The 26,580-nt window shown below is 50.7% G+C and overlaps 14 protein-coding genes across 14 annotated transcripts; 8 read left to right on the top strand and 6 right to left on the bottom strand.

Annotated features, from left to right (window-relative positions):
- Positions 1 to 936: 936 nt before the first annotated feature.
- Positions 937 to 3,879, top strand: B9G98_04095 (hypothetical protein; the record flags this gene model as incomplete). Its single annotated transcript, XM_024810652.1, has 1 exon — positions 937 to 3,879. The coding sequence occupies one exon, from the start codon at positions 937 to 939 to the stop codon at positions 3,877 to 3,879; it is 2,943 nt and encodes a 980-aa protein (XP_024666420.1).
- Positions 3,880 to 3,920: 41 nt separating this feature from the next.
- On the bottom strand, positions 3,921 to 4,598 carry B9G98_04094 (t-SNARE VTI1; the record flags this gene model as incomplete). The annotated part of the gene is made up of 1 exon (XM_024810651.1): positions 3,921 to 4,598. One exon carries the CDS (start codon positions 4,596 to 4,598, stop codon positions 3,921 to 3,923), a length of 678 nt encoding a protein of 225 aa, XP_024666419.1.
- A 112-nt stretch (positions 4,599 to 4,710) lies between these two features.
- On the top strand, positions 4,711 to 5,208 carry B9G98_04093 (Adrenodoxin, mitochondrial; the record flags this gene model as incomplete). Its single annotated transcript, XM_024810650.1, has 1 exon — positions 4,711 to 5,208. One exon carries the CDS (start codon positions 4,711 to 4,713, stop codon positions 5,206 to 5,208), a length of 498 nt encoding a protein of 165 aa, XP_024666418.1.
- A 223-nt stretch (positions 5,209 to 5,431) lies between these two features.
- B9G98_04092 (Ribosomal RNA-processing protein 15) lies at positions 5,432 to 6,055 on the bottom strand (the record flags this gene model as incomplete). Its single annotated transcript, XM_024810649.1, has 1 exon — positions 5,432 to 6,055. The coding sequence occupies one exon, from the start codon at positions 6,053 to 6,055 to the stop codon at positions 5,432 to 5,434; it is 624 nt and encodes a 207-aa protein (XP_024666417.1).
- Positions 6,056 to 6,091: 36 nt separating this feature from the next.
- B9G98_04091 (Complex I intermediate-associated protein 84, mitochondrial) lies at positions 6,092 to 8,512 on the bottom strand (the record flags this gene model as incomplete). The annotated part of the gene is made up of 1 exon (XM_024810648.1): positions 6,092 to 8,512. One exon carries the CDS (start codon positions 8,510 to 8,512, stop codon positions 6,092 to 6,094), a length of 2,421 nt encoding a protein of 806 aa, XP_024666416.1.
- Positions 8,513 to 8,564: 52 nt separating this feature from the next.
- On the bottom strand, positions 8,565 to 10,094 carry B9G98_04090 (Transcriptional coactivator HFI1/ADA1; the record flags this gene model as incomplete). The annotated part of the gene is made up of 1 exon (XM_024810647.1): positions 8,565 to 10,094. One exon carries the CDS (start codon positions 10,092 to 10,094, stop codon positions 8,565 to 8,567), a length of 1,530 nt encoding a protein of 509 aa, XP_024666415.1.
- Positions 10,095 to 10,203: 109 nt separating this feature from the next.
- B9G98_04089 (Lysophosphatidylcholine acyltransferase) lies at positions 10,204 to 11,205 on the bottom strand (the record flags this gene model as incomplete). Its single annotated transcript, XM_024810646.1, has 1 exon — positions 10,204 to 11,205. The coding sequence occupies one exon, from the start codon at positions 11,203 to 11,205 to the stop codon at positions 10,204 to 10,206; it is 1,002 nt and encodes a 333-aa protein (XP_024666414.1).
- A 74-nt stretch (positions 11,206 to 11,279) lies between these two features.
- On the top strand, positions 11,280 to 12,170 carry B9G98_04088 (Putative lysophosphatidic acid:oleoyl-CoA acyltransferase; the record flags this gene model as incomplete). Its single annotated transcript, XM_024810645.1, has 1 exon — positions 11,280 to 12,170. One exon carries the CDS (start codon positions 11,280 to 11,282, stop codon positions 12,168 to 12,170), a length of 891 nt encoding a protein of 296 aa, XP_024666413.1.
- A 1,125-nt stretch (positions 12,171 to 13,295) lies between these two features.
- B9G98_04087 (G1/S-specific cyclin CCN1) lies at positions 13,296 to 14,561 on the top strand (the record flags this gene model as incomplete). Its single annotated transcript, XM_024810644.1, has 1 exon — positions 13,296 to 14,561. One exon carries the CDS (start codon positions 13,296 to 13,298, stop codon positions 14,559 to 14,561), a length of 1,266 nt encoding a protein of 421 aa, XP_024666412.1.
- A 730-nt stretch (positions 14,562 to 15,291) lies between these two features.
- B9G98_04086 (Protein ROT1) lies at positions 15,292 to 16,206 on the top strand (the record flags this gene model as incomplete). Its single annotated transcript, XM_024810643.1, has 1 exon — positions 15,292 to 16,206. One exon carries the CDS (start codon positions 15,292 to 15,294, stop codon positions 16,204 to 16,206), a length of 915 nt encoding a protein of 304 aa, XP_024666411.1.
- Positions 16,207 to 16,276: 70 nt separating this feature from the next.
- On the bottom strand, positions 16,277 to 19,738 carry B9G98_04085 (Transcription initiation factor TFIID subunit 2; the record flags this gene model as incomplete). The annotated part of the gene is made up of 1 exon (XM_024810642.1): positions 16,277 to 19,738. One exon carries the CDS (start codon positions 19,736 to 19,738, stop codon positions 16,277 to 16,279), a length of 3,462 nt encoding a protein of 1,153 aa, XP_024666410.1.
- Positions 19,739 to 20,255: 517 nt separating this feature from the next.
- On the top strand, positions 20,256 to 21,929 carry B9G98_04084 (Cerevisin; the record flags this gene model as incomplete). The annotated part of the gene is made up of 1 exon (XM_024810641.1): positions 20,256 to 21,929. The coding sequence occupies one exon, from the start codon at positions 20,256 to 20,258 to the stop codon at positions 21,927 to 21,929; it is 1,674 nt and encodes a 557-aa protein (XP_024666409.1).
- Positions 21,930 to 22,146: 217 nt separating this feature from the next.
- Positions 22,147 to 22,998, top strand: B9G98_04083 (hypothetical protein; the record flags this gene model as incomplete). The annotated part of the gene is made up of 1 exon (XM_024810640.1): positions 22,147 to 22,998. One exon carries the CDS (start codon positions 22,147 to 22,149, stop codon positions 22,996 to 22,998), a length of 852 nt encoding a protein of 283 aa, XP_024666408.1.
- A 49-nt stretch (positions 22,999 to 23,047) lies between these two features.
- Positions 23,048 to 26,572, top strand: B9G98_04082 (Regulator of V-ATPase in vacuolar membrane protein 1; the record flags this gene model as incomplete). The annotated part of the gene is made up of 1 exon (XM_024810639.1): positions 23,048 to 26,572. One exon carries the CDS (start codon positions 23,048 to 23,050, stop codon positions 26,570 to 26,572), a length of 3,525 nt encoding a protein of 1,174 aa, XP_024666407.1.
- Positions 26,573 to 26,580: the final 8 nt, after the last annotated feature.

Genomic DNA, 26,580 nt, shown 5'->3' with positions numbered 1-26,580 from the left:
TTTACTAGACGCGCAACCGGGGTGATGGTAGTTACAGTGATCAGTTGTTGGTTTTTTTTTTAGGGGCAGCTGACCAAATGTACCGTGCGTCAAACAGTTTACGTTACCTGCAGGGCGCGATGTAATCAAATCTGTATTGCAATTACCCAATGGGGTAAAGTAAACAGCAACGTGACTAATAAATAGCACTGTAGCTAGTCAGACAGTGCATATCGTGACTACAGGCATGTTTTGCTTTGCAGCGAACCGCTGCACTATGCATCTAATAATTAAGCACAAACTGAGCTGTAAAAAGGCAGCAAGTGAAACATGCGCAGGCGGGTGCGGGCTAAAGGGTGATGTTTTTCATCGTGCTTCCACTGCCGCCGCTAAAGTTCAGTCTAGTCTTTTGTAGTGGCCACCACAGAGTACATTCCTGATTTTTCACGTCCAGGGGCATGCAGCATTCCTTGGAACTTGCGCTCATTCCGAGGTTTCGTTTGATGGGACCCAGCTACTAGTGCGGACGCAACGATCCCTGTAAATAACCGGCCAGATCCTGGTCTAGCCAGCACTTTTCACCAAAAAGGATCGGATCGATCCAGAGACGGGACCCCCCGCCCTGAAAAAAACCCTGATCCAGCCCTAGCCCATCTCTCGTGAGATATTTGCCTCGAGCGCTTCTGCTCATCTAATGACCAAGCACTGACATCAGCAGGGTTAGGGGAACATGGGCCTGGGAGGGCGAACGAGAGCGCTCAATAATTTTTTCTTGCTTTATCAGCGTGGACCCACCACTCACCAAGAGCAACTATATGCCCTCCAGCGAGTGCCGTACCCTTACCCAGAGGCATATTTCTGCAGCAAGTCGTGGTCCTCCTCACAGCTACTAGTTGACACCAACCTTGCTCTTTTCGATTCACACTACAAAATTGTCTCTCGATAGCGTTTGGTTGCATGACAGATTACAAAACCCGAGAGCACGAGCGTCTTGTCGAAGACAAGAACCGCACCAAGTACTGGAAGAAATGGGGGCCCTACCTGTCTGAGCGGCAGTGGGCCACTGTTCGTGAGGACTATTCGGCTGATGGCGACGCCTGGTCGTACTTCCCGCACGAACACGCCCGATCCCGCGCTTACCGTTGGGGTGAGGACGGCATTGCCGGCGTTTCCGACAGCCACGCTCGCCAATGCATTTCGTTTGCGTTTTGGAACGAGCGGGACGGCATCCTCAAGGAGCGCCTGTTTGGTCTCACAGGCCACGAGGGCAACCACGGTGAGGACGTCAAGGAGGAATACTTTTACGTTGACAACACTCCAACCCACTCGTACATGAATTACTTGTACAAGTACCCCCAGCGTGAGTTCCCTTACGAAAAGCTCAAGGTGGAGAACGCCAACCGATCCCGCATGGAGCCCGAGTACGAGTTGCAGCATACCGGCATTTTCGAGGAGAATCGTTACTTTGATATTTTCATTGAGACCGCAAAGGACGATGAGGAGCCCGAGACAATGTACTTCAAGATCACTGCCTACAATCGCGGACCTGAGCCCGCTTCGTTGCACTTGCTGCCCCAGTCATGGTTCCGCAACACTTGGAGCTGGGGTGACCGCAAGGTCTGTGAAGAGGTGCCCAAGTCTAAAGCAATTGCTGATGATGTTGTCGAGACTCACCATAACGAGCTCGGAACTCGCTACTTCCATTTCGAGACCCCCGAGGGCACCGCTCCTCAATTGCTTTTCACCGATAATGTAACAAACAAAACAAAGCTTTACGGTGAAAGTGAGAAGAACGAATCCAAGTATGTCAAGGACGCTTTCCACGAGCATATTGTTGATGCTAAGCCCGACGTCGTCAACCCCGAGCGGGTCGGCACGAAATTCGGCGCTTGGTACGAATTCAAGGATATTCCCGCCGGAGAGGCTGCCATTGCTCGTTTCTCTTTCTCCAAGCACAAGCCCCAGGGCGAGTTCAACAGTGAAGCAGTCGACATGATCTTTGACGACCGCTTGCAGGATGCTGACGATTTCTACTACAGCGTCAGTCCTATGCCTCTTCCTGAGGACGTGCGTATTGTTCAGCGTCAAGCCTTTGCCGGTATGTGCTGGACCAAGCAGTACTTCAACTACGTGTATACGGAGTGGGCAGACGGCGACGACTCTCAGGTGCCTCCTCCACCTCAGCGCCGAGGCATCCGCAACACACAATGGAAGCACTTGTATATCGATGATGTGCTGAGTATGCCAGACAAGTGGGAGTATCCTTTCTTTGCAGTCTGGGACACTGCTTTCCACTGTTTGCCATTGGCTATGATCGATCCCGAATTCGCCAAAAAGCAGCTTGATCTCATGACCCGCGAGTGGTATATGCACCCCAACGGTCAGATCCCAGCTTATGAGTGGAATTATAGCGATGTGAACCCTCCTGTGCATGCTTGGGCCACCTTCCGTGTGTTCAAGATCGAGCGCCGTATGACCGGCAAGGAAGACTTGGACTTTTTGGAGCGCGTCTTCCAGAAGTTGTTGCTCAACTTCACCTGGTGGGTCAACCGTAAAGATCAGCATGGCCGCAACGTGTTCGAGGGTGGCTTCCTTGGTTTGGATAACATTGGTTTGTTCAACCGTTCTGAGCCATTGCCCACCGGTGGTGTTCTTGAGCAGGCCGATGGTACTGGCTGGATGGGTTTCTACGCCCTGCAGATGCTGAACATTGCTTTGGAGTTGTCCAAGAAGCGTCCTGTCTACGAGGATATCGCTTCCAAGTTCTTTGAGCATTTCTTGTTCATTGCCGACGCCATGTCTTATACTGGCAAGAACAACGACCGCTCCCTGTGGTCCGAGGAGGACGGCTTCTACTATGACGTGATTTCCTGGGCCGATAGCTCTGTTGCCCTTCCGGTGCGTTCGCTTGTTGGCTTGATTCCCCTGTTTGCATCGCTGACTCTTGACGCCGACGTTCTGGTGCGTTACCCCAAGTTTGCTCGTCGTGTTGCGTGGTTCATTGAGAACCGTCCCGAAATGTCGGCCCGAAACATTGCTAGTTTGAAGGACCGTGGTACCAAGAACCGTTTGCTACTGTCTTTGGTTAACCGCGATCGTCTCAAGCGCATTCTTGAACGCATGTTGGACCCCAAAGAGTTCTTATCCGATTTCGGCATCCGCTCCATGTCCAAGTACCACAAGGACCACCCTTATTCTTGGGATGTCAATGGCCAGAGGTTTGTTGTTGACTACGTTCCTGGTGATTCCACCTCGGGCATGTTTGGTGGTAACTCCAACTGGCGTGGTCCCATTTGGTTCCCCACGAACTTTTTGCTTGTCGAGTCTCTTCAGCGCTTCTATCTGTTCTATGGTGACGACTTCAAGGTCGAGATTCCCGGCCATTCCGAGCCTCTCAACCTTGCCCACGCCGCTACCGATCTGCAGCATCGTCTGATCCGCTTGTTCTTGCGCGACGAGAAGGAAGGCCGTCGTCCGTATAATGGTGGTGAAGACCTCTTTGACTTTGACCAGCACTTTGATGACCTGGTGCTGTACCACGAGTTCTTCGACCCCGACACCGGCCGCGGACTGGGCACCAAGCACCAGAACGGCTGGACGGGTCTGGTGGCCAAGCTGATTCACGACACCGGCATGTCGATTCACGGAAACCTGGAGCTGGGCAGTGCCAAGGAGGCTGCTAAGGCATTCTTCGATGAGGAGTTCGAGACCAAGCGCGAGGCTCCTCGCTCCCGTCACCACGGCCGCCGCAACAGCCGTATTCCGTTGAGCCGCACCCCGAGCTCCACTAGCACCCACCAGGTTGTCCAGAGCATCGGCAATCTGCTGGAGAAGTACCAGCTCGGCGAGGAGGACCTCGAGGACCTCGAGTCGTCTCAGCGGGTGGATAGCACCGACTAAACGCAGGTTTTTTAGAGTAAATAAATTACGAACAAACATCTTTACCAAAATTTGCTCAAAAGCACAAAGATAATCAGCACTACGAGGATAGCAATGATGGCGTAGGTGATGACTTTGTTTGCGGCCATCCGGCGGGCCATTGAGCGCAGAGTGCGCAGGCTCTTGTCGACGTAGTTGTCTGCTTCGGTGAGAGTGTTGCGGGAGTTGACGATTTGCTCGCGCTGGGCCCGCAGGTCGGTCAGGATGTTGGCGCCCACGGACTCGGTTTCGTTGGCGACCCGTTGGGACTCGCGCAGCCGCTCGCTCGAACGGTCGAGGCTCTCCTGGCCGGCCAACAGCTGCTGGCGCTGGTCGGCACCAACGTCTCGACCGACGCCCTGGGAGGCCACGCCCAGCAGCTCGTTACGGTCCACGTTCTCTCGCAGGCTCTTGATGCGGCGTTTGGCCTTTTCGATATCGCTGCGGTACCCACGCAGTTTGTTGTTGTAGCGAGAGCGCTGGCTCGAGGGGATCGATTGCACCTCGACGGCCATCTGGTCAATGATTTCGTAGGCTTCGTCAATGGCCCGCTGGATCCCGGTGGCGGTTTTGCGCTGTTCGGCGGCCGTCAGGTGCACGAACTCGTCCAGATTCTGACTGATCTCACCGTACGCTAGTTGGAACTCCGTCTCGTAGTTAGAAAACAGCCCATCGTCCGCGTCTTTCAAGGCAATTGACATATTGGCGACTTGCAAGCAGCTGGCAGAAAGGCTGCTGACACATCGGGAACGAATTAGATTAAGCCAATTTGAAACTTGTCGTTCGGTTTTTCAGACGTCTGTGAAGTGGAAAATGCTGCGAACGATTTTAAAGAGCCCGGCTCCCGTGCGGTGTATTCAGTCGAGCTTGTACCGCGGCGCCGTTTTCCGCCCTGCTGCTATGCGGGCCTTTTCTGCATCTGCAATCGCATCTCATGGACATATTCACAAACCAAAACCCGGTGAGGAACTGCACATTACATTCATAACCAAGGACGGTGAGCAGATAAAGGTGGAAGCCGCGCAGGGCGACAATCTGATGGACATTGCTCAGGCACACGGCCTCGACGTTGAGGGGGCCTGTGGCGGCTCTTGTGCGTGCTCGACGTGCCACATGATTATAGACCCGGAATATTACGACGAGATGGAGGAGCCCAGCGATGATGAAAACGACATGCTGGACTTGGCTTTTGGTCTGACCGAGACCTCTCGACTTGGCTGTCAGGTCAAGATGACTCCAGAACTCGATGGAGTCCGAGTGGCTTTACCGGCAATGACTCGCAATCTGCAAGCAAAAGATTTTAATCGTTAGATTTACATAGAATAGCTGGTGCACAAGAGTCTAGGCAATTCTCAGTGATGATCCGTGCTGGTTCGGCAGCCTCGACGGGCTCCTAGACTTGCATCCAGGAGATCTCCGGTCTGCGGGATGCTCCGTGGCCATTTTACACGTTCCATAGCCGACTATCAGCAAGTGTGTTTACTACTAAACTCACCCACTCGTTATAAAAAGCGTCATTGTAATCATTAAATAACTATCCACTGCGGATCATATCCAGGAAAGAGTCCTTCGATGCCGTGGCCACTTCTTGCGACTTTTTGTCGACACCAATGCTGGCAGTCGATGCTAATGTAGAGCTCGCGGCAACCTGGCTGGCCCTCAGCGCATTCATCAGGCGAATCACACCCCGCTGGGCTGTCTTTCTGAACCGCTTCTCCGTCTGCAGCGCCTCTCCCGCAGCATCCGGGTCTGCAGGGATAATATCTTTGACTCGAGCCTTGTCCTGGCTCTGCAATTTCTCCAGCCTCAATTGTTTGCGAGCTTGAGCATCTAATTTGGCACTTTCGATTTCTTTGGCCATGCGCTTGTTTCGGATAAGCACAGGGTTGTCGCGGTCGTGGGCCTTGATCTTGGACCCTAGAATGGCATTCATTGCGTCGTCAAATTTATTAGGCCGTTTCACCGTCTCGCCGTCGCTGGATTCATCGTCGACCTCGTCAAACTCGTCGAACTCATCCTGTGAATCGCCGGCGATCTCGTCCAGGCCCACCTCCGAATCGGTCGAGAATTCGCTCGAGTCGGGCTCAGATTCTGATTCTCTAGTCACTACAGGCTTTTCATCGGCTCCTCGCACCTTTTTAACTGCTGCACGAGCCATGTTTAATGAAAAAAAAAGTTTATTACTAACCGATATCTAATCTTCATCGTATGTACGGTGTGCAGCCTTGACCAGTTTACTGGAAGCTTCAAGTTCTTGGATTGCTTGAGCTCGGAGACTTTCAGCGCTGTCATTGTTGGAATTCTCTGGGAGCAGCAGCGTTTTGAGTTTGTTTTGAGACTTGAGGGCCAGCCACTTGTCCTTGTGGGTCTCCAGAGCCCATCGTTCAATTAGCGCTTTGCGAGTGTCAATCAACGTCCAGTTGTAGAGTGATTCAATCAATGATTCACTGATAGATATGCCATAGGTCTCTGGTGCAGCTTTAAGCACCTCAAAGGCTCTAGTATAGTAGCCGTGATAGCAATTGGCAACAATGTACTGGCGCAGGTTGGACTCGTCAGGAGTGATTCCAAACCTTTCAGGAAACTCGACCCACAAATCATCGACTGCCTCCAACGAGACCTGGGTGAGATACTTTAACATGATAGTGACCGAATAATTGTTGGCCCCTTTGCCTAGCGGGAAGCTCAGGGTCTCAAACCACAGATCACTCACTTTGGGAGACTCTTGTAGGTTCGCATAGGCCAGCAGCATGGTATTCATCAATTCAATGTCCAGATCGTTGTTGAGATCCATGCGAAAGTACGTCTCGAGCTCTTTAACGCCCTCCTCGTATAGCCAGCGGCCATACTCTGCAAATAGCATCAAATACATTTCACGACCCGGTGGCCGAATCCCCTCTTTCTTGGCTCGATTCCGAAGATGCCTAAACATTAGGTGGGCAGCGTCTGGCCGCCCCAACTGGCAAAACTTTACTTGAATCGGATAATACGACTCGTAGGGAAGAGCAATTGTACAGTTCAAAATGCCATAGAGACCCCAGGCTTCTTTATAGTCCGTGCAGGCAAGGATTTTATCTACAAATGCGTGGTAGATTTCCTTGTACTCATGCGCAGAAAGCGAAGGGGTCTCACCAAATTGCTCAGCCAAGAACATCCCAATGTCGTATTGGTTATTACGTTCGAAAAACATTTTCAAAAGCTCGACCTGCGCGGGATACGAAATTTGCTGCGAAAATACCCGCACACGTTGGTAAACATCAAACACGACCTCCCGGTCAATGAATGGCGATTTGCAAAGCGCAATAACCAGCTCAAACAAAACCGGAAGGTACTTGCTACTGTCCATGTTCCAATCGGCGTGCTGATTATTTGCAAAGAGGTTTCGGGCCTTTTCGACCTCAAACGAGCGAAGAGCACGTTTGATCAGGACCGCGATAGTTGCCGCATCACTCTCAATACCCATATCATTGTTAAAGTAGCCAACAATGGAGCTCACATCCAACTCGCTGCGCTTAGCATGCTCACTAGCAACCAAGACAACGCTATGCATAGTGTCGCTATCTGGAGAGTAGCTTGACGCCTGGTATTTTTCAATCAGGTCTTTCAACAATTGTAAGTCTCCAGAGCAATAGACAGTCCACTGCGCCAAAGCGTCCCAGGTGTCTTTGACAAGATTTTGCTCGGAAAACTGCATGATTTTGCTCACCAGCGCGTCTCCGATCTGTTTACTGTCTTCAAAATAAATACAGCTCAGCAATAACAGCTCCAAGTTCTCGAGATTTTCGGGCGACCGCTGCAAAGCGTATTGCAACGCTCGGCGGCCAATATGCTGGAGTCCAAACGACATGAGCGTGTCCAAAATAATAACCAGGGATTCTTGAGACACTTTGTAATGCGGATTCTCGAAAAGGGCATGGTTCACTATCTGTTCAGCAGCACTTTCTCGGCCCGGCCAGTCGCTTTCAGCAAGCACTATCAAGCCCTCTTGCAAAGCACCGTCAAAAAGCTGCTTGGGCGAAACCAAAACAGTGCAAACAGACATAGAGTCCGGCTCTATGTCGCGGATATCTTCAAGTAGTAACTTGATGAGCGCCTCATCAACGGAAGCGTTATTCTGCAGCAAGGCAGCGGCGAGTTTTCGCGACTCGTCCACGAGCCCCTTCTTGCGCAGTGCACGGAAAAAAAGCCGCCCGTTCACAAGCTTGTCGCACGGAGATAAACTTGAGTGCTGGTAGATCTCCATATATATTCTGGTAGTCACGTTACCGCCCTGATCTGTGCCGACGATACTCCTGAACAGTTGCTGCTGCTGGGCGCCAGTCATGGACTTTCCTGCTTTCTCAAACGACTGCTCGATTAATCGCATTAAATGAGCAGGCATGTCGGTCGGTGATTTCTCCACTAGGTCGAGGAGGTTGGATTTTATCGTTCCTTCGTCCTTGTCAACTAGCGAGCCTCGCAGCGTTTGTGCCGCCTGCAGAACCTTTACCGGTACTTCAGACCCGCCCTTGTTCCATTTCGGACCATCCTTTTTAAACAGCTTGTCTAAAACTGCCCGCTGCGGTGCGTAAATGTGCAATGCTCGGCAGATCGGTCTTGACCGCCAAACCAGCATGCTGACTGAAAATTTCATGTGGGATTTGTGGGGAGAGAAATATTAAAGAAATTTATAGATTATAGGGGGGGTTGTGAGCATCCAACAGCTGGCGGACGAACTGCTTGCCCTTGTTTGAGTTTTCGAGCAAATCAATCTCTTGAGCTGTGCGTTTACGTTGAGAGGGCCGGTCCAACGACCACAGGCTTGGCTTGGGCTCGTCCTGAGTCGCATCCGAGGGCTCCAGGTCTGCGCTGGTGGCAGTTTCTTCGTCCTGAAGATAATGTGTGGAGATACGATACAGGGGACCATAGAACTCGCGGAAGCGGCTGGCGTTTTGGGTGAACATTGTTTGCAGGTCCTTTGCGCTGAGCGGATCGGTGGTCGATACTGTTCTGTTACTTGTTAGCGGAACCAATGTGGATAATATAGTCGTCAAGTACTGCTCAACGCCGGCAAGCAACACGTCGGTTACGCCAGCCTCGTAGCCATTAGTGATTCCATGCTCCAGGGCAATACCAAGAACCCGCTCGCTTATGCTGTCATCGTCAGGCAATTCGAAAATCTCGCCGGCCAGCGGCGCCTCGAATCCATGGATAATATCCTGCGTCCATGTCAGCGGTCCGCTGAGACGTCCTGGGTTCAGCGAATTGCCGTCGGCACCCACAACCTCGCTTTCTGGAGGTGGGGTGGAGAATTCGGCTCTGCCGGCCATCTTGCCGCGTGCACCAGTTTTGGGCGGGGTTTCCTGTCCCTTTTGAAGTTTGCCCTTCGGATCACCCTTCTGTAGCGCCTGGCGGGGCATTTGCGGAGACATGGGCGTAGAGCCCGGCTGACTGCGGGCATCTAGCGGTGAGCCGCCGGCCATTGCATTAGGTTGTGATCGCCGGTCTTGAGCGTAGGGCAAGTGCGGTAACATTGCTTGACGCGTGGCAATGAGACACGGTAAAGGCACAGGCACGTTTGGTCGCTTATTGTCGCGAGCAATGTTCTTGATCCGTTTACGCTCACGCGCAGGTAACGCCATGATTTCGCGGTGCAAAAGCTCGGTGGGCGTGTCTACGTTCGCCTTTCTTGTCGTTCCACGAGCCTTCCAGCCGCTCAGACCGCCGTCGTCCCCGGGAGGAGGCTCTCGCAGCGAATTAGCCAAAATGGCTAGCAGCAGGTAGTTGTGCGTTCTCACTTCGAGTGGAGTAAGGAAGCTGCTCAGCACCGCAGTAAGCTCGGGTCTGGTCAGCTTTCCCATCAAAAAATGCGTGATTGCGTCTCTATAGCGGTCCCAGTTCCTGCCGAGTTTACGCTGGAATCTCGTCATGACACTGTCGATGTCAATGCGGTGCGTCTGCCCATTCTTGCTCTGCTTGCTGTTACCATTCGCATCCACGTTCTTGAGCTTCATGTTCTGCAGCTCCGGGTTGTTCGCTCCGCCAGTTAGCAGCGACGGGGCTGCTGCATCCACGACCGTGCCGTTCGGCTTGGCCTCCGCCCCGGCCTCCGTCCCGGGCTCCATCTTGACTTCCTCTGTAGCTTTCCCGTTTTCCTTAAGCTCACTCAGTCCATCGTACCCAGAAACCGCACCATTAGGTGTTTCTGATCCCTCCATCCTGAGGTTAAATCACAAGAGAGGAATTTGTCAGCGCGACCTTGGGAGAACTGTGGGGAGGGTTTTAGAGGGGGAAGCTATGCGAGTTGGGCTATTTTTGCGGAGAAAATCATTTACCTTTGATTTTTACTTGATTCTGGGTTTTCCAGAAGAGTGCCTGCGAGAACTCGGGCGCTTCAATGGTCTTAGTATACAGGTTGCGGACCGCGGCGACGTTTTGTCTCACAAATGCAGCAACCTCGCTTCTTAACTGGCATGCATCGCGGCCGGTTTGGAGCTGTGCGGGAACGTGGTGTTCTTTTGCGTAGGGCTGAGCCAGCTCGGCCCATTTTCCGCGGAACTCGGCGATCTTGGTCTCGTCTATTGGCTCACCAACCTCGTAGAGAAGGGGTCGTTTGAAGCCATGGCCCAGCACTCGTTTAGGCAAGTCTTCGGGAAAAACCGACTGCAGCCCATGGCCGAAAATTGGCAGCACAATGGGCGGCCGGGCGGGCTCCAGAATCAACCGGCTGATGCCCCATTTGAAATACTTCATTGTCATTTCATGTGGAGCAAACGGCTGATGCACAAAGCCTTCGGGATAAATATGGACCCATTGAGGACAGTCAACCTGGGGCGGAATGCCGTCGTGGCTTGTCAAATGGTATCCGGAATCAGATGATCTCGACAACAGAGTGACTGCTGCGTCAAGTGCCGGTTGGAAGGGACCGGCGCCAAACCGTTTAGTGCTCAGCGTCTGGCCCAACGAGAAAAACATCGAGGTGAGCTTGTTTTTGAAGCAGATGTCCTCGGCACCCAATGTCCATCTCATGTACCCCTTTGTGTAGAACATTTTGAATGGCATAGTCCCCCAGACCAAAGGGTCGTCTAAAACAGACACATGGTTCATAACCGTTACGAGGCCCCTGCCTTCACGTTTGCTCTGTTCCAGGGCCTCTTTCAGTATATAGGCGTTTTTTATTGACGCCCGATGCCAGCCTTTGACAAAAAGCTTGGAGGCTGTGCCCACCATAGTTATAGTTGCCATACTGAGAGGCGTCCACCATCTTGAGTCGCGCGGATACTGTAGCAGAACTTCCCTGCCGGATTTCAAAACGCCCCGAAACGACATGCTTCTTGAGGCCCCGTTTGGGTAGTTCTCAGCTAAGCACCTCGGGACTGTCCTCTGGGAAGACGGTTAAGTAAATGGAGAAGTTTTCTAAATTCAGGGACGGTGCGACGGGCGTAGCGCCATTTTTACCAGTAAAGCACACTCAGGCGCCTTCTGCCTTGTCCAAGGTTGTTTTGGCGCCATTAGCTGTAGTTTCCTGGCCCCTGCTTGTTGTATACTTTTTCGCCTACTTCTTGCTGTTCCAGTGGATCCCATTTGTGTCCACGTGGTACTTACAGTTCATTCTCAAATCCTTGAGGCTTTTGTATATCAATTTCAGCTACGAGGGTGAGAAGCGTGTATCTGCACGGCGCTGCCAGCAGTTGAGGGCAAAGCCCGGCGATGTGATTATCTCGAACTTCGTGTCGCCCTTGGATGCGATTGTTTTCGCAGCTAGACAGCCGACAACTTTTGTATTCCCCACGACTGACGGCCAATTTGCAACTGCGGGGGTTCTGGCGGCCGCCAGCCAGGCACTGTCGAGCCAGGCATTTAGTGCCAAAGGAAAGGACATTTCCAGCATTGCGAGCAAGGCCAAGTCTCAGGGCACGGTCATTGTGCTGTTTGTTGAAGGGACAGCATCCAATGGCCGCGGTCTGTTGACGTTGAAAGATGTGAACGTTACACAATTCAATGAGGCGAAGTCTCCGCTAAATGTCTTCCCGGCTGCCGTGCGTTATACCCCCGGAACTGCGGCGAGCCCTCTGCCTCAAACGAGTATGGGGTATTTGTGGCGCTTGCTCAATGAGTCGTGGTGGTATATGTGCTCAGTGCGTGTTGGCAGTGAGCCGCTGCGTGGGGAGGGTATTACCGCTGAGTCGATGACTCGAGCAATTTGCACTGTCGGCCGACTCCGCCAGCTTGGAGATGAGCTGGATTTAGAAGCAAAACAAGAGTTTCTCAAGGCTTACAAGGAAAAGCGATGACGACCACCACCCAAAAAAAAAAAATTTATTAGAGACCTCCAAAAAAAATATCAACCACCGTCATACGTCACGCAGTAATTGCCAGACCTAATCATGCTGGCTCATGCAGAGCACAGTCCCCTACCGGCAGGGCTGCGTATCGGCCACACGTCGAGTGAAATTTGAGCCTCTGCGTTGAACTCGGACGCTTTTTATCAATAAATATCAATTAGATGAACAATCTCGTACTCTTGAGTAAACGCTTTGTTTCTGGGCATGCTGTCAGGCTGGAATGTACACGCGTTAACGATACGCGTTTCATATATTAGTCCATGGTTGCTCATCGACCAAGAATCATCGCAGGACGATCCGATAGGAATGAACGCGAATATTATTTCGAGTATGTTTATTGCCAATGAATAGATACCTGCAATTCGAGCTATACAGGAAATAGCCAGGGCTGAGCTCATTCCTGTCTCACGCAGCTCACCCTGCATATATAAGTTTGGAAAGGAGAGGAGAGAAACCGGCTGCGAATTACAACTTGCCGTACTAAACTGCATCCAAAATACAGAATAAATCCACTTTTTAAAAAAGTTTTAACAAAGAGATACCACCACCAATACGGACCAACCCCTACCCTTGCTTTGTCTCTCCTGGACAGCAAGAATGTAGTGCTCAAACAGGCAGACCAAGAGAGATGTCGTATACTAAAGTATATAGACAGGATATGTGTATCTATCTGTCTAAAAGTAGCCCAAATTGGATATGTTCGTGGTACATTTTATGCCATAAACCCCGTCCACAAAATCTATGGTATGCACCGCCCTGCAAGGAGTTAATTGGCACTGCACAAGGGGTAGCGCAGGGGAGCATCGATCCCTTATTAAAGCCAGAAATACCCAAACGAACCTCAAGACAGTGTCTGTTCTTCACCAAGAGTTAGCAAGATTTGTTGTATTGGATACACGAATCCCCATCAAAGGACATTGTTAGAGACTTGCCAACCCTGTGTCATTTTCTAGTCTAGTCGATCTAGACGGCCATTTCGTGTTTGAGTCCTCACTCGCTATTCTAATCTTAATACAAAGCTAACTTTCCGGCGCTCCTCGTTCTCTAACGGATCCCCCCACCATTCCTTCTATAATGTCCTCGACCCTCCTTTCCTTTGACCACATCTCTGAGCCAGTCGACCCTCGACAAGCTATCGCCGAGCGGGATCTTTCACGCCGTGTTGCGGCAGATTATCGCACTGAAATCCTTAAACACATGGAAGATATGGATGCTGCTAGTCGCCCGAACCCAGCCATGATTGAAACTCAGCCCGAGATTGACTGGCAAATATGGCCGTTTCTTGTGGATTTCATGATCGATTCGCATGCCCGACTCGATCTGGAGCCCCAAACTTTGTTCATGGCCGTCAATATCCTCAATCGGTACTGTGCATTACGGATCGTTTACCGCAAACACCTTCAGCTGGTGGGATGCACTGCCCTGTGGATTGCTGCAAAATACGAAGACAAGAAAAGCCGAGTCCCGAGCCTGGCAACGCTGAGCAACATGTGCTGCTCCGTGTATCAGCCGATCATGTTTGTACAGATGGAGGGCCATATGCTAAGCACGCTTGACTGGTCGATTTCGCATTGCACCGTCGACAGCTTTCTTTCCATCTGCTTGAGCCATGGTGCCTCTCCTCTGCTCAGCAATCTCACCATGTATCTTGCTGAGCTCACACTTTACATTCGGCCATTCATTGGAGTTGCCCCTCACAAAATCGCTCGCACAATTCATCTTCTGGCATTGCATATTCTTAGCTTCTACCCAAGCCTCTCTTCACCGTCCATGTCCTCGGCCGAGCTCGAGTGTCTGCGGCTGCTTTCCGAGGCAATTGCCTCTCCTTCTCGCACCGTCGCCGACAAATATTCATCGACGCGACGCTATCAAGTTACTCGTCTTGTGAGTTCGTACGTCATGCGGTCTACGGCTCCAGAAAAGATCGAGTCTCATATGGATGGCCAGCCCGTTCAATTCTCGCATCCCAACAGCCAGTTTGTTGACTTTACCTTCCCTCCTACTCCGCCAAAATCAGAAATCAGTATGGCAAGTAGCACGGCAAAGTCAACTCCGTCAAGCTTCTGTTCAGCAGCAACCCCTCCGCGGTTCAGTCTGAACTTTCCAAATGCTTCGGGGTCAACCACTTCGGTGTGCTCAGGGCCTCCGCAGCTACCTTCCGAAGACTCTCCTATTATGACGGACTTTTATAGAGGTGACTACTCCGCTCCAATGTCAGGGGTTATCGACGAGTTGGCTAGACGGGATTCAGATACCTATTCAGGGAACGTGCGCGGGTCGCCGCCCCCTACACCGCTAGTGCCCCCAAAGATGCCGTCTTCTAGGCTTCGCCTAATTTGAAAAAGTTTTATTTGTAAAACAACAAAAATAGTGTATAAATGACATTCCTTCATGCTTCATTATTAATTTAATGGTTAAAGTATGGCGTTGGATTCGCAAATCAACCGAGACCCCCAAACTTTTTAGCCACATAGGACTATCAGTAGTGTCGTTGGAAGATGAGACGAGCGAGTTGGGTAAGGCTGATCCGTGCGAATCTCGAGACCCTCGGATCTGAACCTTGGAAGTTGATAGAATTAGGAGGACCAAGGCGACTAATCCTGAAAACACAACCTGTCTGTTGCTTCTTGTCAGCGTATAGCCGTGTAACTGGTACCTGAATATTTAAACACTGCATCTGAACCCTATTTGCTTGGAAACCAGTTCACTCTAGGCGCTGGATTTTGTCGACAAGTGCTACTGAACGCCCTGTGCAAGCAAATTCTGTTTATTTATTGTCAAAGTGCATATTAGACAAACGAGCAAAAACAGCCCGCCAGCTTCCCGGCCGCTGCCCCCTCACTGTCCAGCAGGAATTGTAACTAAACTAAACTATTCCCCAAGTTAATCAACAGCCAACGTCCAAAAACTCTTGGGCCCTCCACAAACGAGTACCGACGGTCTACCTTCTTTGGCCTTAGTAAGCAAGGCGATCCGGTTTAGGGGAGATTTTATATTAATAGTAATATCCAAGGGGGTTTAATTTTCTAAGCAACATCGACATTTTTACTGTTTCATCTGGACTTTCTCTATGGTTGAGATGAAATTCATTTACGCCAGTCTTGTCGGTATTGTGCTGGCACAAGGTCCTGGTGGTGGTATGGTCGGCCAGGGCCCCGACACCCCAACAGGTGACGTCGCGACTATGGTTGGCACCGACACTTCGTCGGCCGCCCCGATCTTCACCGGATCTTATGGCCCGTGGAATACTGTAGATTATTTGGAAGGCACATGGGTGACCAAGTCGGGAATGGTCGTTACGGGTCCAGGATTCTACGACCCACTTGACGAGCTTATCATCGAGCCGGCACTGCCTGGCATGTCCTATTCCTTCACCAAGGATGGCTACTGGGAGGAGGCTATTTATCAAGTCACCGGCAACGGCACCGACCCTATGTGTGCCACTGCCGCCATTCTTTTCCAGCATGGCACTTACAAGCTGAACACCAACGGCTCGTTGACGCTCGAACCGTTTGGAGTGGACGGCCGCCAGCTGTACAGCGATCCGTGCAACCTGTCTCAGAACCAGTCTGATTTTATTCGCTACGAGCAGGTCGAAAACTACTCCAAGTTCGAGGTCTACATCGACCTGTATCATGGCCGTTATCGTTTGGACCTCTACAAATTCGACGGCTCTCCTATGCCGCCCATGTTTTTGGCCTACAAGCCTCCTCAGATGCTGCCTACAATCACCATGAACCCCACAAACGGCGGCAACCCATTGAATGGACAAAACACCAAAACCGCTGCTTCAAATGACTCTGCTGCGTCCACACAATCGGGCTCTTCCGGCAATACTCGTCGCCGCGTGCGTCGCAGCCTTATAAACCGCTCGCGCACTACAGCAACAAAGATCAAGGTGCAGTCCTCCACCTACAACGTCATTTGGTGGACCGGTGTTGGCATGATGGGCGCTGGCGCAATCGGATGGATCATGTTGCAGTGAATAAGACGGGGAAAAATTATCATGTTCTTTTAATTATTATTCTATGTAGTATCATAGATTGTTTTTGGCACTATAGAGAGAATCCTAGTTTCAGCTTGAGGGCTGGTGGCTTTGCTGGTTCGGACGGGATCACAGGCAGCGTCAACCGGGGGACTACAGTTTTCTTTTCTCTGCGAAGCACGCTGCGGTACTTGACGACAACCAAAAAGTCACGCTTTCGCTTTGCAGCTAGCTTGTAGAGTTTTGGTGTTTTGAGCGTAACAACCATGCTGTTTTTGGCCTCAACAGCCACTCGCAACACCTCAAAGAGTATCTTTTGTTCAAAGACACCCAGCCCGGGGGTGCGCAGTGTTGACCAGATGCTTTTGGCAACGTGCGGATGTTTCGCAATTGTTTCTTGAAGCAAAGGAATCGCAGTGTGGACAGCTCTACGCGCAATACGGTGTTGTCTGTCCACCAAAGGATCATTACTGTCCGGTTTTGCCGGATCGTCTGCACTGAAATACTCCCCATAAACGGCAACCTGGCCTATAGCGGTAGCAACTGCTCGCAAAGTTCCTGTTCGCACTACCATTGACGGATCCTTGACTGCTGCGACCAGCGCATAGCTCAAGATTTCGGGCGTGCGATACCCACCGAGATTCAACAGACTGCTGAAAGCGGCAAGGCGAACTTCTGGAGGGTTTTCAGGCGCACTCAACGACAGCAGCTTGCTGAACTTGGGTTTGCCGTATCCATCTCGAATCAGTGCTTCGGTTTGTGTCAACGCTGTCGTAGTAATGACATGCTTGAACGAGGGCAGCCATCTGTCGAGTCTCTGGCATTTCGAGATTTCAGACGTCACACGCGAGACATAATCTTGGAGTGCCGCATCGTCATAATCTACCACTGTATCCTTGGGGGGTTTCAATGAGTTTACAATAGACGTTATCAGCGTAGAAACATAATAGCTGTCGCTATAGGGGTTTCCTGAATTTTCATTGTATCGCACCAAATCCAGTAAAAACTCGGCAACATCTTTGGGTGCCCTGCCATCTTCTTGAATAGTGGACAAGGCCACTGGGATCGACCTCTGGACAAAATAGTTGGCAAAATCCTGGAAATCATTTGCCTTGGGTACAAGCGATCCAGGGAAACAGTACATCACTTGAAAGGCTCTCATTAGATGGTACTTTCCAATGTATTTCAGCTGCGATACTGCACATGTTGCAACACCAAACGCAGCCAAAATCCGGATGCCATAAAAGTATCGTCGATCCATCAGTGTTCGTAACAGGATACTAGAATGGATAGCATTCGGGGGTTGAGCACTAAAAAACGTGACCGCTTCGTATTGGGCCACTACGTCACGATCTTGTTGAAGTTGCGAGGCATACATATAATCCGGTTGGCCCACAGACATCTTGCAAATCCACTCGAAATCGGAATCGACACGGATCCATTCGAACGCTTCGTTAAACATATACTCTTCATCATCTTGACCCCAATCGCTAAGTTTCCACTCTTCTGTTTCACGATCACCCATTAGCACGTCACCCAAACAATGGATCAACCCACTGCCGTCGTCTTCGAATTCATCCCGATGAGCATTGCCATTTCGATACCGCTGTGTACGCTTCAAACGCTTGTACTTTGTATTGTACTGAATATCCAGTTTCGTGAATCCTTCTTTCAAATCAACAACATGCTCGTAAGGCGTTCCATCAGCTTCGTGGATACGAATGGTCATTGGGCCAGTAAATACATCGGAGGGCTTATATTTCGCCCCTTCAGGTGCCTTGTCAAGATCTCGAAGAGCCTGGGCCAGAAACGTATCGTTTTGCAGAGCTTCCGGCGGTAACTCTCGGCTTTGAACCTGGCCAATACCCATTTCGATAAACATTCGCTTTTTATTAAACCGTTGAGTAACTCTGAAAATAGGATAGCCCGATCCATACACCCACTCCTGGAAAAACTTTGTGAGGCGATGATGAGCTACTCGCTCACACAACTTGATGAAATGCGCGGTGCTGATAGTTGAATGCAAATCGCCGGACATGCTTTGTAAAAAGAGCTTTGGAATAACACGACTTAGACCAAGCGACCTATCTGTTTTGGTCATTCGACGATCTAAGATGTACAAAACCAGCGGTGCCTTGAGCTGTATAAAGCCAAGGTCCGGGTTTGTGATAGGAAATTGAAAGTCAGGACCAGCAAGGGGCGGCATATTAATATCTTGACGGGTGATTTCATCGACATACTTTCGCATCCTGAATCGGTACTCATTATTTCCCATCAACTTGCGCACAAACAAGTGGGTCATGTACATTGCAACTCCCTGAGTGACCCAAATATCGTTCCATGTTTTAGGAACAATGCTTACACCACACCATTGAGCCGCCAGGGCACAAATCAAAGGTTCCACGTTCTGAAACACTGGCTCGATTACATTAGAAGGAAATAAGAAGCCGTCAGATAAAATAGTTAGACCAGCAGCATCGGCTGTAGTCTCAGGCATGTCGCTCACGAAACAAAGCGAATAAGAGGAGTAAGGAAAAGAACCAAAGTCGCGATTGAAGAAATCCATTGCTTTCACAAAAATACCGCAGCAGTGCTTGACCATATCGACGCTCTCCCGTAAAGCGAACACCGAAAAAGGGACACTCGAGGTGCCAGATTCGTCGAGGTCGTCGGTCGATTGGGTCATTGGCGTTTGAACAAATGGTCCAACCGCAAACCCAAGATGATGGGCTGATACAGGATTGAAAAGTTCAAACGAAACAATCTTTTTATGAGAGGCTGTTGGGTCCACGACCTGGGAGGGCGAGTTATTGTTACAAACAGCAAGAATTTCATGTTCTCCTTCTTCATCTTCTTCATTGTCTTCATCTTTCGTATTATCCGTCATCAACCCCCGACGATCAACGTCTTTCAAGGTCTTTGGCACGGACACCTCTATTTCCCACGTGGACAACTCCCACAAGCCGTCAACACACGGCAACCAGCAGCTAGTTGAGGCACCCAAAAGTGCGCTTGTAGTGTATGCATGCCATTTTGATCTGGGCAAAGAGCTATTTTGCCCACCAACAAAGTTGAAACCAGAGTTAGAGCCCGACACCTCGAATGCGACCCGCACAGTCAAAGGTTGATAATTTTGCTCGTCAGAAGCGTGGGAAACGATATAAGTAGACGAAGTATCTTGGTCCAAAATCGAGACATCCTCAGGAACATCAATTAAAAGCTCGCCTGGGACGGTAGCCTGGAAAAGTTGTTTGCGATGCTCATAGAACATGCGATGTTGCTCGGGGATCCAAGAGTTCAGCCGCTCGGGGTTGCTCGCAACCAGATCATTATGTGCGAACGTGGCGTGCTTTCCGTTGATCAAAACGTTCTGGACTACAAGTTGGCGGGCATCGAGTCGGACCTGGTGCAGCTCACGTGTCGTCGGGACAATCGTGAGTTCTGTGTGCCCGATTAGACGTTGCCGGAAAAGATCAACATCAACGCTCACCTTTTGATGGGCTACTCTGAACCCTCGAGATGGCTCGGTCATGGGTTTAACAGAAGTAGGTTGATTACCTCAGCAGACACTTTGTAAGTCTACTACGAATTCGTCTGCTCGAGGTGAGCGCCCCGCCGCACCCGAGTCATATCTGTTTGGGTTAGGGTACCTTCTCCGCGCGAGTTCTAGGAGGGGCAAGAGGCGCGCTCCAGAGCTCTAATGGGCTCGCTCGACACTGTCTGAGCGCTGATTAATCTGGTGGCAACATGCACGAGCAGTGATGCTATCTTGACCCACAGGGCCTAATTAAGTAGCCATTGGCTGGGAAACACATAAAAAACGACAGCCCATAAATTAGCAATTATCAATTAGAGTTTTCCTGCATATTTTGCCAGTATTTATTTAATACCGCTCCCTATCAATGCTCGATGCTCGTTGTTATCAGTTCTCGTATCGGTTTGGGTCGCCCACACCCTTGCCCAGAGCCTTTATTTAAAGCGGCCGCAGGCCTTCCCCAACTACCTCACGTACACCACACCTCAATTTTAGCTTTTATCATTCAATTACAATGGTGAGAGCCGAATACCTCATTGCTGCTCTTCCCCTCGTCAATGCGTTGTATATCCCGCATGCCGGCGAAGAGCTTGCGACTTTTGACGGCCCCCAGCCTAAAGAACTCGATGATGCGAAGCTTCCTTCTCTTGGACGCAAGCCGCACAGAACCCAGGGCCATTCCCAGCGCCGACCGGTCCACATGGGCGGTAAACAGAACAAAGTTGCGCCAGTAAAGGTGCCCACCACTAAGGTCTTCCCGTCGGAGAACGGCAAGGCCGATGTGATTGCTCCTGTGAGTCATGATGGCGAAGATATCACTATCAAGAACAAGTACATTATTGTATTTGACGACTCTGTAACCCCTGCTGATGTTGCTCAACATTTCGGCTGGCTCAACGTTATGCACGCCGAACACATGTCCATGATCGATGCCAAGCATCCTTTGGCCTCCGAGGAGTCCACAGGGTTGCTCAAGACTTTTGATCTGGGTGACACCTTCCGTGGATATAGTGGCTCGTTCTTGCCCGAGACCATTGAAGCCATCCGTGAGTCTCCCATTGTCAAGCATATCGAGCAGGACTCCATCGTTCGCGTTTCCGAGGCTTCCGTCGAAAACGGCGCCCCCTGGGGTCTCGCTCGAGTCTCTCACCGCAAGGCGCTTTCTCTCGGAACCTTCAACAAGTATCTGTATGATGCTGAGGGCGGCGAGGGCGTCACTGCCTACGTTGTTGATACCGGTATCTACATTGACCACGAAGATTTTGAGGGCCGCGCAACCTGGGGTAAGACTATCCCCGTTGGAGACGTTGACAAGGATGCCCACGGTCACGGCTCTCACTGCGCAGGCACCATGGTCGGCAAAAAGTTTGGCGTTGCCAAGAAGGCTAACGTTGTTGCTGTCAAGGTCTTGGGATCGGATGGCTCTGGTACCATGTCTGATGTGATTGGCGGTGTAGAGTATGTTGTCGCTTCGCATAAGAAGGAGCAGGCCTCCAATTCTAAGCACAAGGGTTCTACCGCTAACATGTCGCTTGGTGGTGGCAAGTCTCCTTCCTTGGAGCTCGCTGTCTCTGCTGCTGTCAACCAGGGAGTCCACTTTGCTGTGGCTGCTGGTAATGAAAACCAGGATGCCTGCAATGTGTCTCCCGCTGGTGCCTCTGAGCCTGTCACCGTGGGCGCCACTGATTTGAGCGATGACCGCGCCTATTTCTCCAATTGGGGTAAGTGTGTTGATATTTTCGCTCCCGGTGTCAACGTGCTTTCTGTCGGCACCACTGACCCTACCTCTACGGCTATCATGTCGGGTACTTCTATGGCATCTCCGCATATCGCTGGTTTGCTCAGCTACTTTTTGTCTTTGCAGCCCGACAGTGATTCCGAGTACGCTACTTCTGAGGCAATTACTCCCCGCCAGCTCAAGCAAAACCTGATCTCGTTCGGCACTCCTGGCGTCATTTCTGATCTCGACAGCGACTCTCCTAATGTCCTCGCATACAACGGCGCTGGCAAGGGGCTCTCTGCTCTCTGGTCTGGTAGCAACGACACTACCGAGGAGCTCGATGAGGAGGATGTGTTCACACTGAAGCATATCACCGACCTCCTGCTGGAAGAGCTTGAGGCCTTTGCGGGAAAGACCGGCAACTTGTTCGGTGAGCTTCGTGTCGCTCTTGACGGCACGCACCACTAGTTTCCGTCTTTATTATGTTACTATCCTATATTGTCCTTTGTACGCAATGATCAGATTTTAGAACTACTGTCCGCTGGCCACTTTAGGTGCGGCCTCCGGTCAGGGTAAGGGCCGGAGGACAGCCACCGCGAAAACCGATGGATGGGTTCGGGTTGACACGGACTTATCGCGGACCAGCCACTTTGGGAAATCTTAGCATTGCCCACTCATTTTTTCAATGTCACGAGGTGAAACCGCTCTAGACAGGGTTTTTGTTCAGCCAGAGGCGAGACACACTAAAATCAAGGCTGCCTTCTTCCCGTGGGCAAAGAGAAGAGGCTCCTCGACCCGAAGCGTGCTCTCGCTCGCTGCACCCAGTGATTTGGATGTGGTTCACGACACTGTGTTCCAGCAAGAGCGGTACCCGTTCCGGAGTGTCCCCTACGATGCCACCCATATCAGCAGACCAGCACCGGTCTCCAATCAATGGGATCACTACTTGGATCTGTATCCGTCTCCGACTGATTCCGAAACCAGCTCCCTAGCTTCATACGAAGTGCCCGACGGGTCTGAATACGAGCCTGAAGAACACATGGAAGACGTAGTGGTTCACTTGCCTCTAAAGAAACAATCAAAGTTCCGGAAATATCTCCGTCCGGCGTCGTACTCTGCACCCGCGCCGGTGATCGATGATGCCGCGCCCCCGGCCGAGTCCCAGCAACTTGTTGTTCACCAGCAGCCCAAACCAGTGGCAAAGCGAAAGAAGTTCTTCATTTCCCAGCGCCATGTGTCTGGAAATATCCCACAACCACTCAAACGAGCAGATACCGAAGCATCGCAGGACGATGTACTCAATTCCCCGTTGATCGGGTATATTCGCATGCTCTCGAAACTATCCGTGGTTCTAGAGCCCTTTGAACGTCTAATTGAGATGTTCCCTGACCATAAACTGCTCATCATTGCCCTCGAACTCATGATAGCTATGTGGGTCCTGTATCAGGTCTCAATCGTCATTGAAACAATTGCCCTGGCTGTTCGTGCCTTGTGCATCCCGCTCATTATCGTCGGCCGTGTCTTCGGTTATTTATAGCAAGTACCTACAATTTAAATCTCGTCTCCATCCAATCGTTGGTAATCACATGGCACTACGGTTCCTACCTGGTGATCCAAATAAGGGCTATAGCACAATCGACACGCGCGAGTGGGATGGCATCCGATTGCTAGCGTATTGCTCGGGCAATAACTTGATCATAATCGAGAACGAGACCCACCTTATACAGACCATTTACCTACCGTCGGACGGGCGAGCAGTAGCGATCGATGCGTCAAGTGGTCATATTGCCGTTGCATACGACTCTGTTGTTCATATTTATCAACCAATAAAGTCATTCAATGATCCTGTACGCTGGGAACTGTACTTTGAGATCCTGGAGAATGATTTCGTCGACGCCATTTCCTGGGGAGCTGGTGATCTCCTCGTCGGCAGTGACCGGCTTTCGCTTTGGCGTAATGCTACCAAAACATTGCTTTTGCAAGAAAGAATGCCTCAAAGAATAAGGTTCTGTACGTTTAGCCCGGATGCTCGCCTTATTTGCACGTTTGGTTTGGAAGATTCGCTGCCAAAGATTTGGGAGAGGAACTCCTTCGATTCGGAGAATATAACCCTCGACTTTGACTATATAATGCATCCTGCTGATGTGGTTTCGGCCACATGGCGGGACTCTGAGTCGCCGGAGCTCAATGTTCTCTATACGTTTGCAAAAGATGGTGTTTTGCGCATTTGGGCGCCCACCCAGGCTGGTCCATTTGGACTGTGGTCATCTATCTACTGCGGAGAGGTCTCTCCAGCGGTCGTAAACAACACAAGACTTCCTCCAGATCTACTGGGAGCTGGCCACGATGCATTGACTGATCTAGTGCTCGTTTGGAATGCCAATTCGTTGGCAGCTTATACCATTGACAATGTCGGTGGACTCAGAAGAGACAGGCTGGCCAAAGTAACCACAGTTGTGGAGAATGCCCAACTGAATATTGCACGACTCGAGAACTTTGGATTCGATGCTGGTGAGGCTCAACTGATGGTGGTGGGTGTCGATACTGAAACTAGGGTTCTAGTCCATGAGTTCAGCGGGGGCCTATATTTAATGGCCATTGACAACAAACAACTATCGAGTGCTGTACCTGGTCGATCAATTTCTGCGAGCATTTTATCAAGTTTCACTGGCCATCAAAAATCAATTCAGAAGATAAGCAGAAGTTCTCGCGGAGACCGGTTGTTTTCCCAAAGTCGTTTCTCTGAAAATTGGGTTTGGGAGGCTTTCCCGCTTCGTGACGGTACGACTCTTATCACGAAATCAAAGGTCGATACTTCCCAGGGTCAGATTTTATGGTCGGTTGTTCGGGAAAAAACGCTGTTGGCATTGACAGCCAGGGAACTCACCATGTGGGATATACGGTCCCCCACGGCAAAGCCAGTCGCGTCAATAGATGTCCAAGATGCCGAGAAATGCTTGAACCTGTTTCTTTTACCTTCAAATGGTGCAGAAGATCGGTACATTGGTGTCTTTGCAAAGTATATCCAAAGCTGGCTATACAAAGACGGTGCTTTCGAAGATTGTGGACAATCTGCTCTAGAGGACCTCCAAGGAGAAATTCGCAATGCAGCAAGCATCGACCCCGTACAGGTTTTTGAAACAGATCAACTGGAGAATGGCCTAATTACTATCACTGATTCTAATTGGGTTCAATGTTGGAATGGAGAGCTCCAAGGAAACAAGCTTTTTTTCCATGAATCTTCGCGTTTCAAACTGGAGGGCGAGGACCCAGTTGTTCGTGTCCAAATGTCTACCAATAAAAAGCTAGCTATTGCTCAACGAAAACGGTTACAAGTTTTTGACAGTGTCCATCATATTGTTGACATGGACAACGAGGTCGAAAGCGAAGAAGAAATCCATGACCTAGATTGGACGACGACCTCTACGGAAGACAATCTCTTGGGGGTTGGATTTTCACAAAAAGTTGTTATATACTGCCAGCAACGCTACGATTATTCCAAAGAGCTCGATGCGTGGATGCCCATTCGCGTCATCGACATTAGTGCATACACGACGCACAACATTGGAGACTCTATTTGGTTGAAGGATGGGACGTTTGTTATTGGTGCCGGAAACCAACTATTCATTCAAGACTGTCATGTGGATATGAAAGACCAAACAATGCGGCAGGTTTTGCAAGTCCGCAACACCATCAGTGCGGTTGAATCGGCCTCGACAATCTACGATATATCCGCAGTACTGAATGGTCCGCTTGCTTTGTATCATCCCCAGCTTCTCATTCAAACGATTTACGTGGATCGACTGGATATTGTGTCTGCTGTTTTAGTGAAACTGTTACACCAGCTGAAGTTCGGTGAAGTTGAAAGCCTGCTTGGCTTTGACATGATGGATCTATTACACAAGGACCCATCAGTAGTCGAGAAATTCACAAGTGACGTTGCTGGAGAGCTTGAGGAAATGCTGGCGAAGGTCTCTCTGCCCTATTTGACTCGTCACCAGCAAATCACATTGTTGGGTGTGATTCAAAGCGTCGACATGATTCTCAACAAGTTGGACGGCATTGATGTGTTTGGAATAAAGTTTTTGCTCGGACACCAAATGTTTTTGACCCACAAAAGCAGCCAAGCCGCCATGACCATGCGGGACTTTGTCTGGGCCTGGCTAAGCGAGTCCAAGGCTGTGCTGTTGAACGAGGTTCTGAAACTGGAGACCTTGAGTTGGGAGCTTTTACGAAAAGCAGGTGTGCCCTACTGGGTAGACCATAGTATGTTGGTTGAGATAACCGAAAATCTTGCTCGCCAGATATACTCCACTACGCGCGATCCTGTTTTGACCAGTCTCTACTACCTTGCCTTGCGAAAAAAGACGGTTTTGCAGGGGCTATGGCGGGTTGCCGTAGGACACCCTGAGCAGCAAAAGACTGTCAAGCTGTTGAACCACGACTACACCGAGCCAGCACGAAAGACCACAGCGTTGAAAAATGCCTACGCGCTGCTGTCGAAACGCAGGTACGAGTATGCAGCCGCGTTATTCCTCCTGGGCGATTCGGTCGAGAATGCCTGCGGTGTAATAGTACGTCACATGAAGGACCCTGCGCTGGCGGTTTTGGTTGCCAGGGTTTACAGCGGCGATAATGGTGATGGCATGGTGAGCTTGGTTGAGAAACACCTTCTGTCAGGATCTGAAGAGACAAACGACCGATGGACCGCTGCCTGGGCCTATCACATAATTGGCCAGAAAGTAGAGGCTGTCAAAAGCTCGATGTTTGTTGATCTTGTTGCCGAGCCCACCAAGGTCGTTCGCCAAATGGAAGACCCGGTCCTGACGGTTCTTTACCGGAGCATATGCGGCAACACCCCGGTTCCTACTCGATCCGAGCTGGAGTTCTTGAAAAAGGCAGCATTTATTTATACTCGCATGGGCTGTGAGCTTGTGGCGGCAAACATGATGTGCTACTGGACGTTCCAGCGCGCGGCCAGCCCCGAGCCCACCCCGGGCGCTGAGACACAAGCAATTGCCCCGCCAGAGCCCGAACCAGAGGCAAAACAGCCTCCACCGCAAGCAATGGCGGCCGAGCCCGACATGAGTGCGTTTGATTTTGGGTTCTAAATATATAT

The sequence above is a fragment of the Wickerhamiella sorbophila genome (assembly GCF_002251995.1).
Source record: "Wickerhamiella sorbophila strain DS02 chromosome Unknown contig2, whole genome shotgun sequence".
Lineage (NCBI taxonomy): Eukaryota > Fungi > Ascomycota > Dipodascomycetes > Dipodascales > Trichomonascaceae > Wickerhamiella > Wickerhamiella sorbophila.
This window is presented reverse-complemented; position numbering and strand designations above follow the sequence as displayed.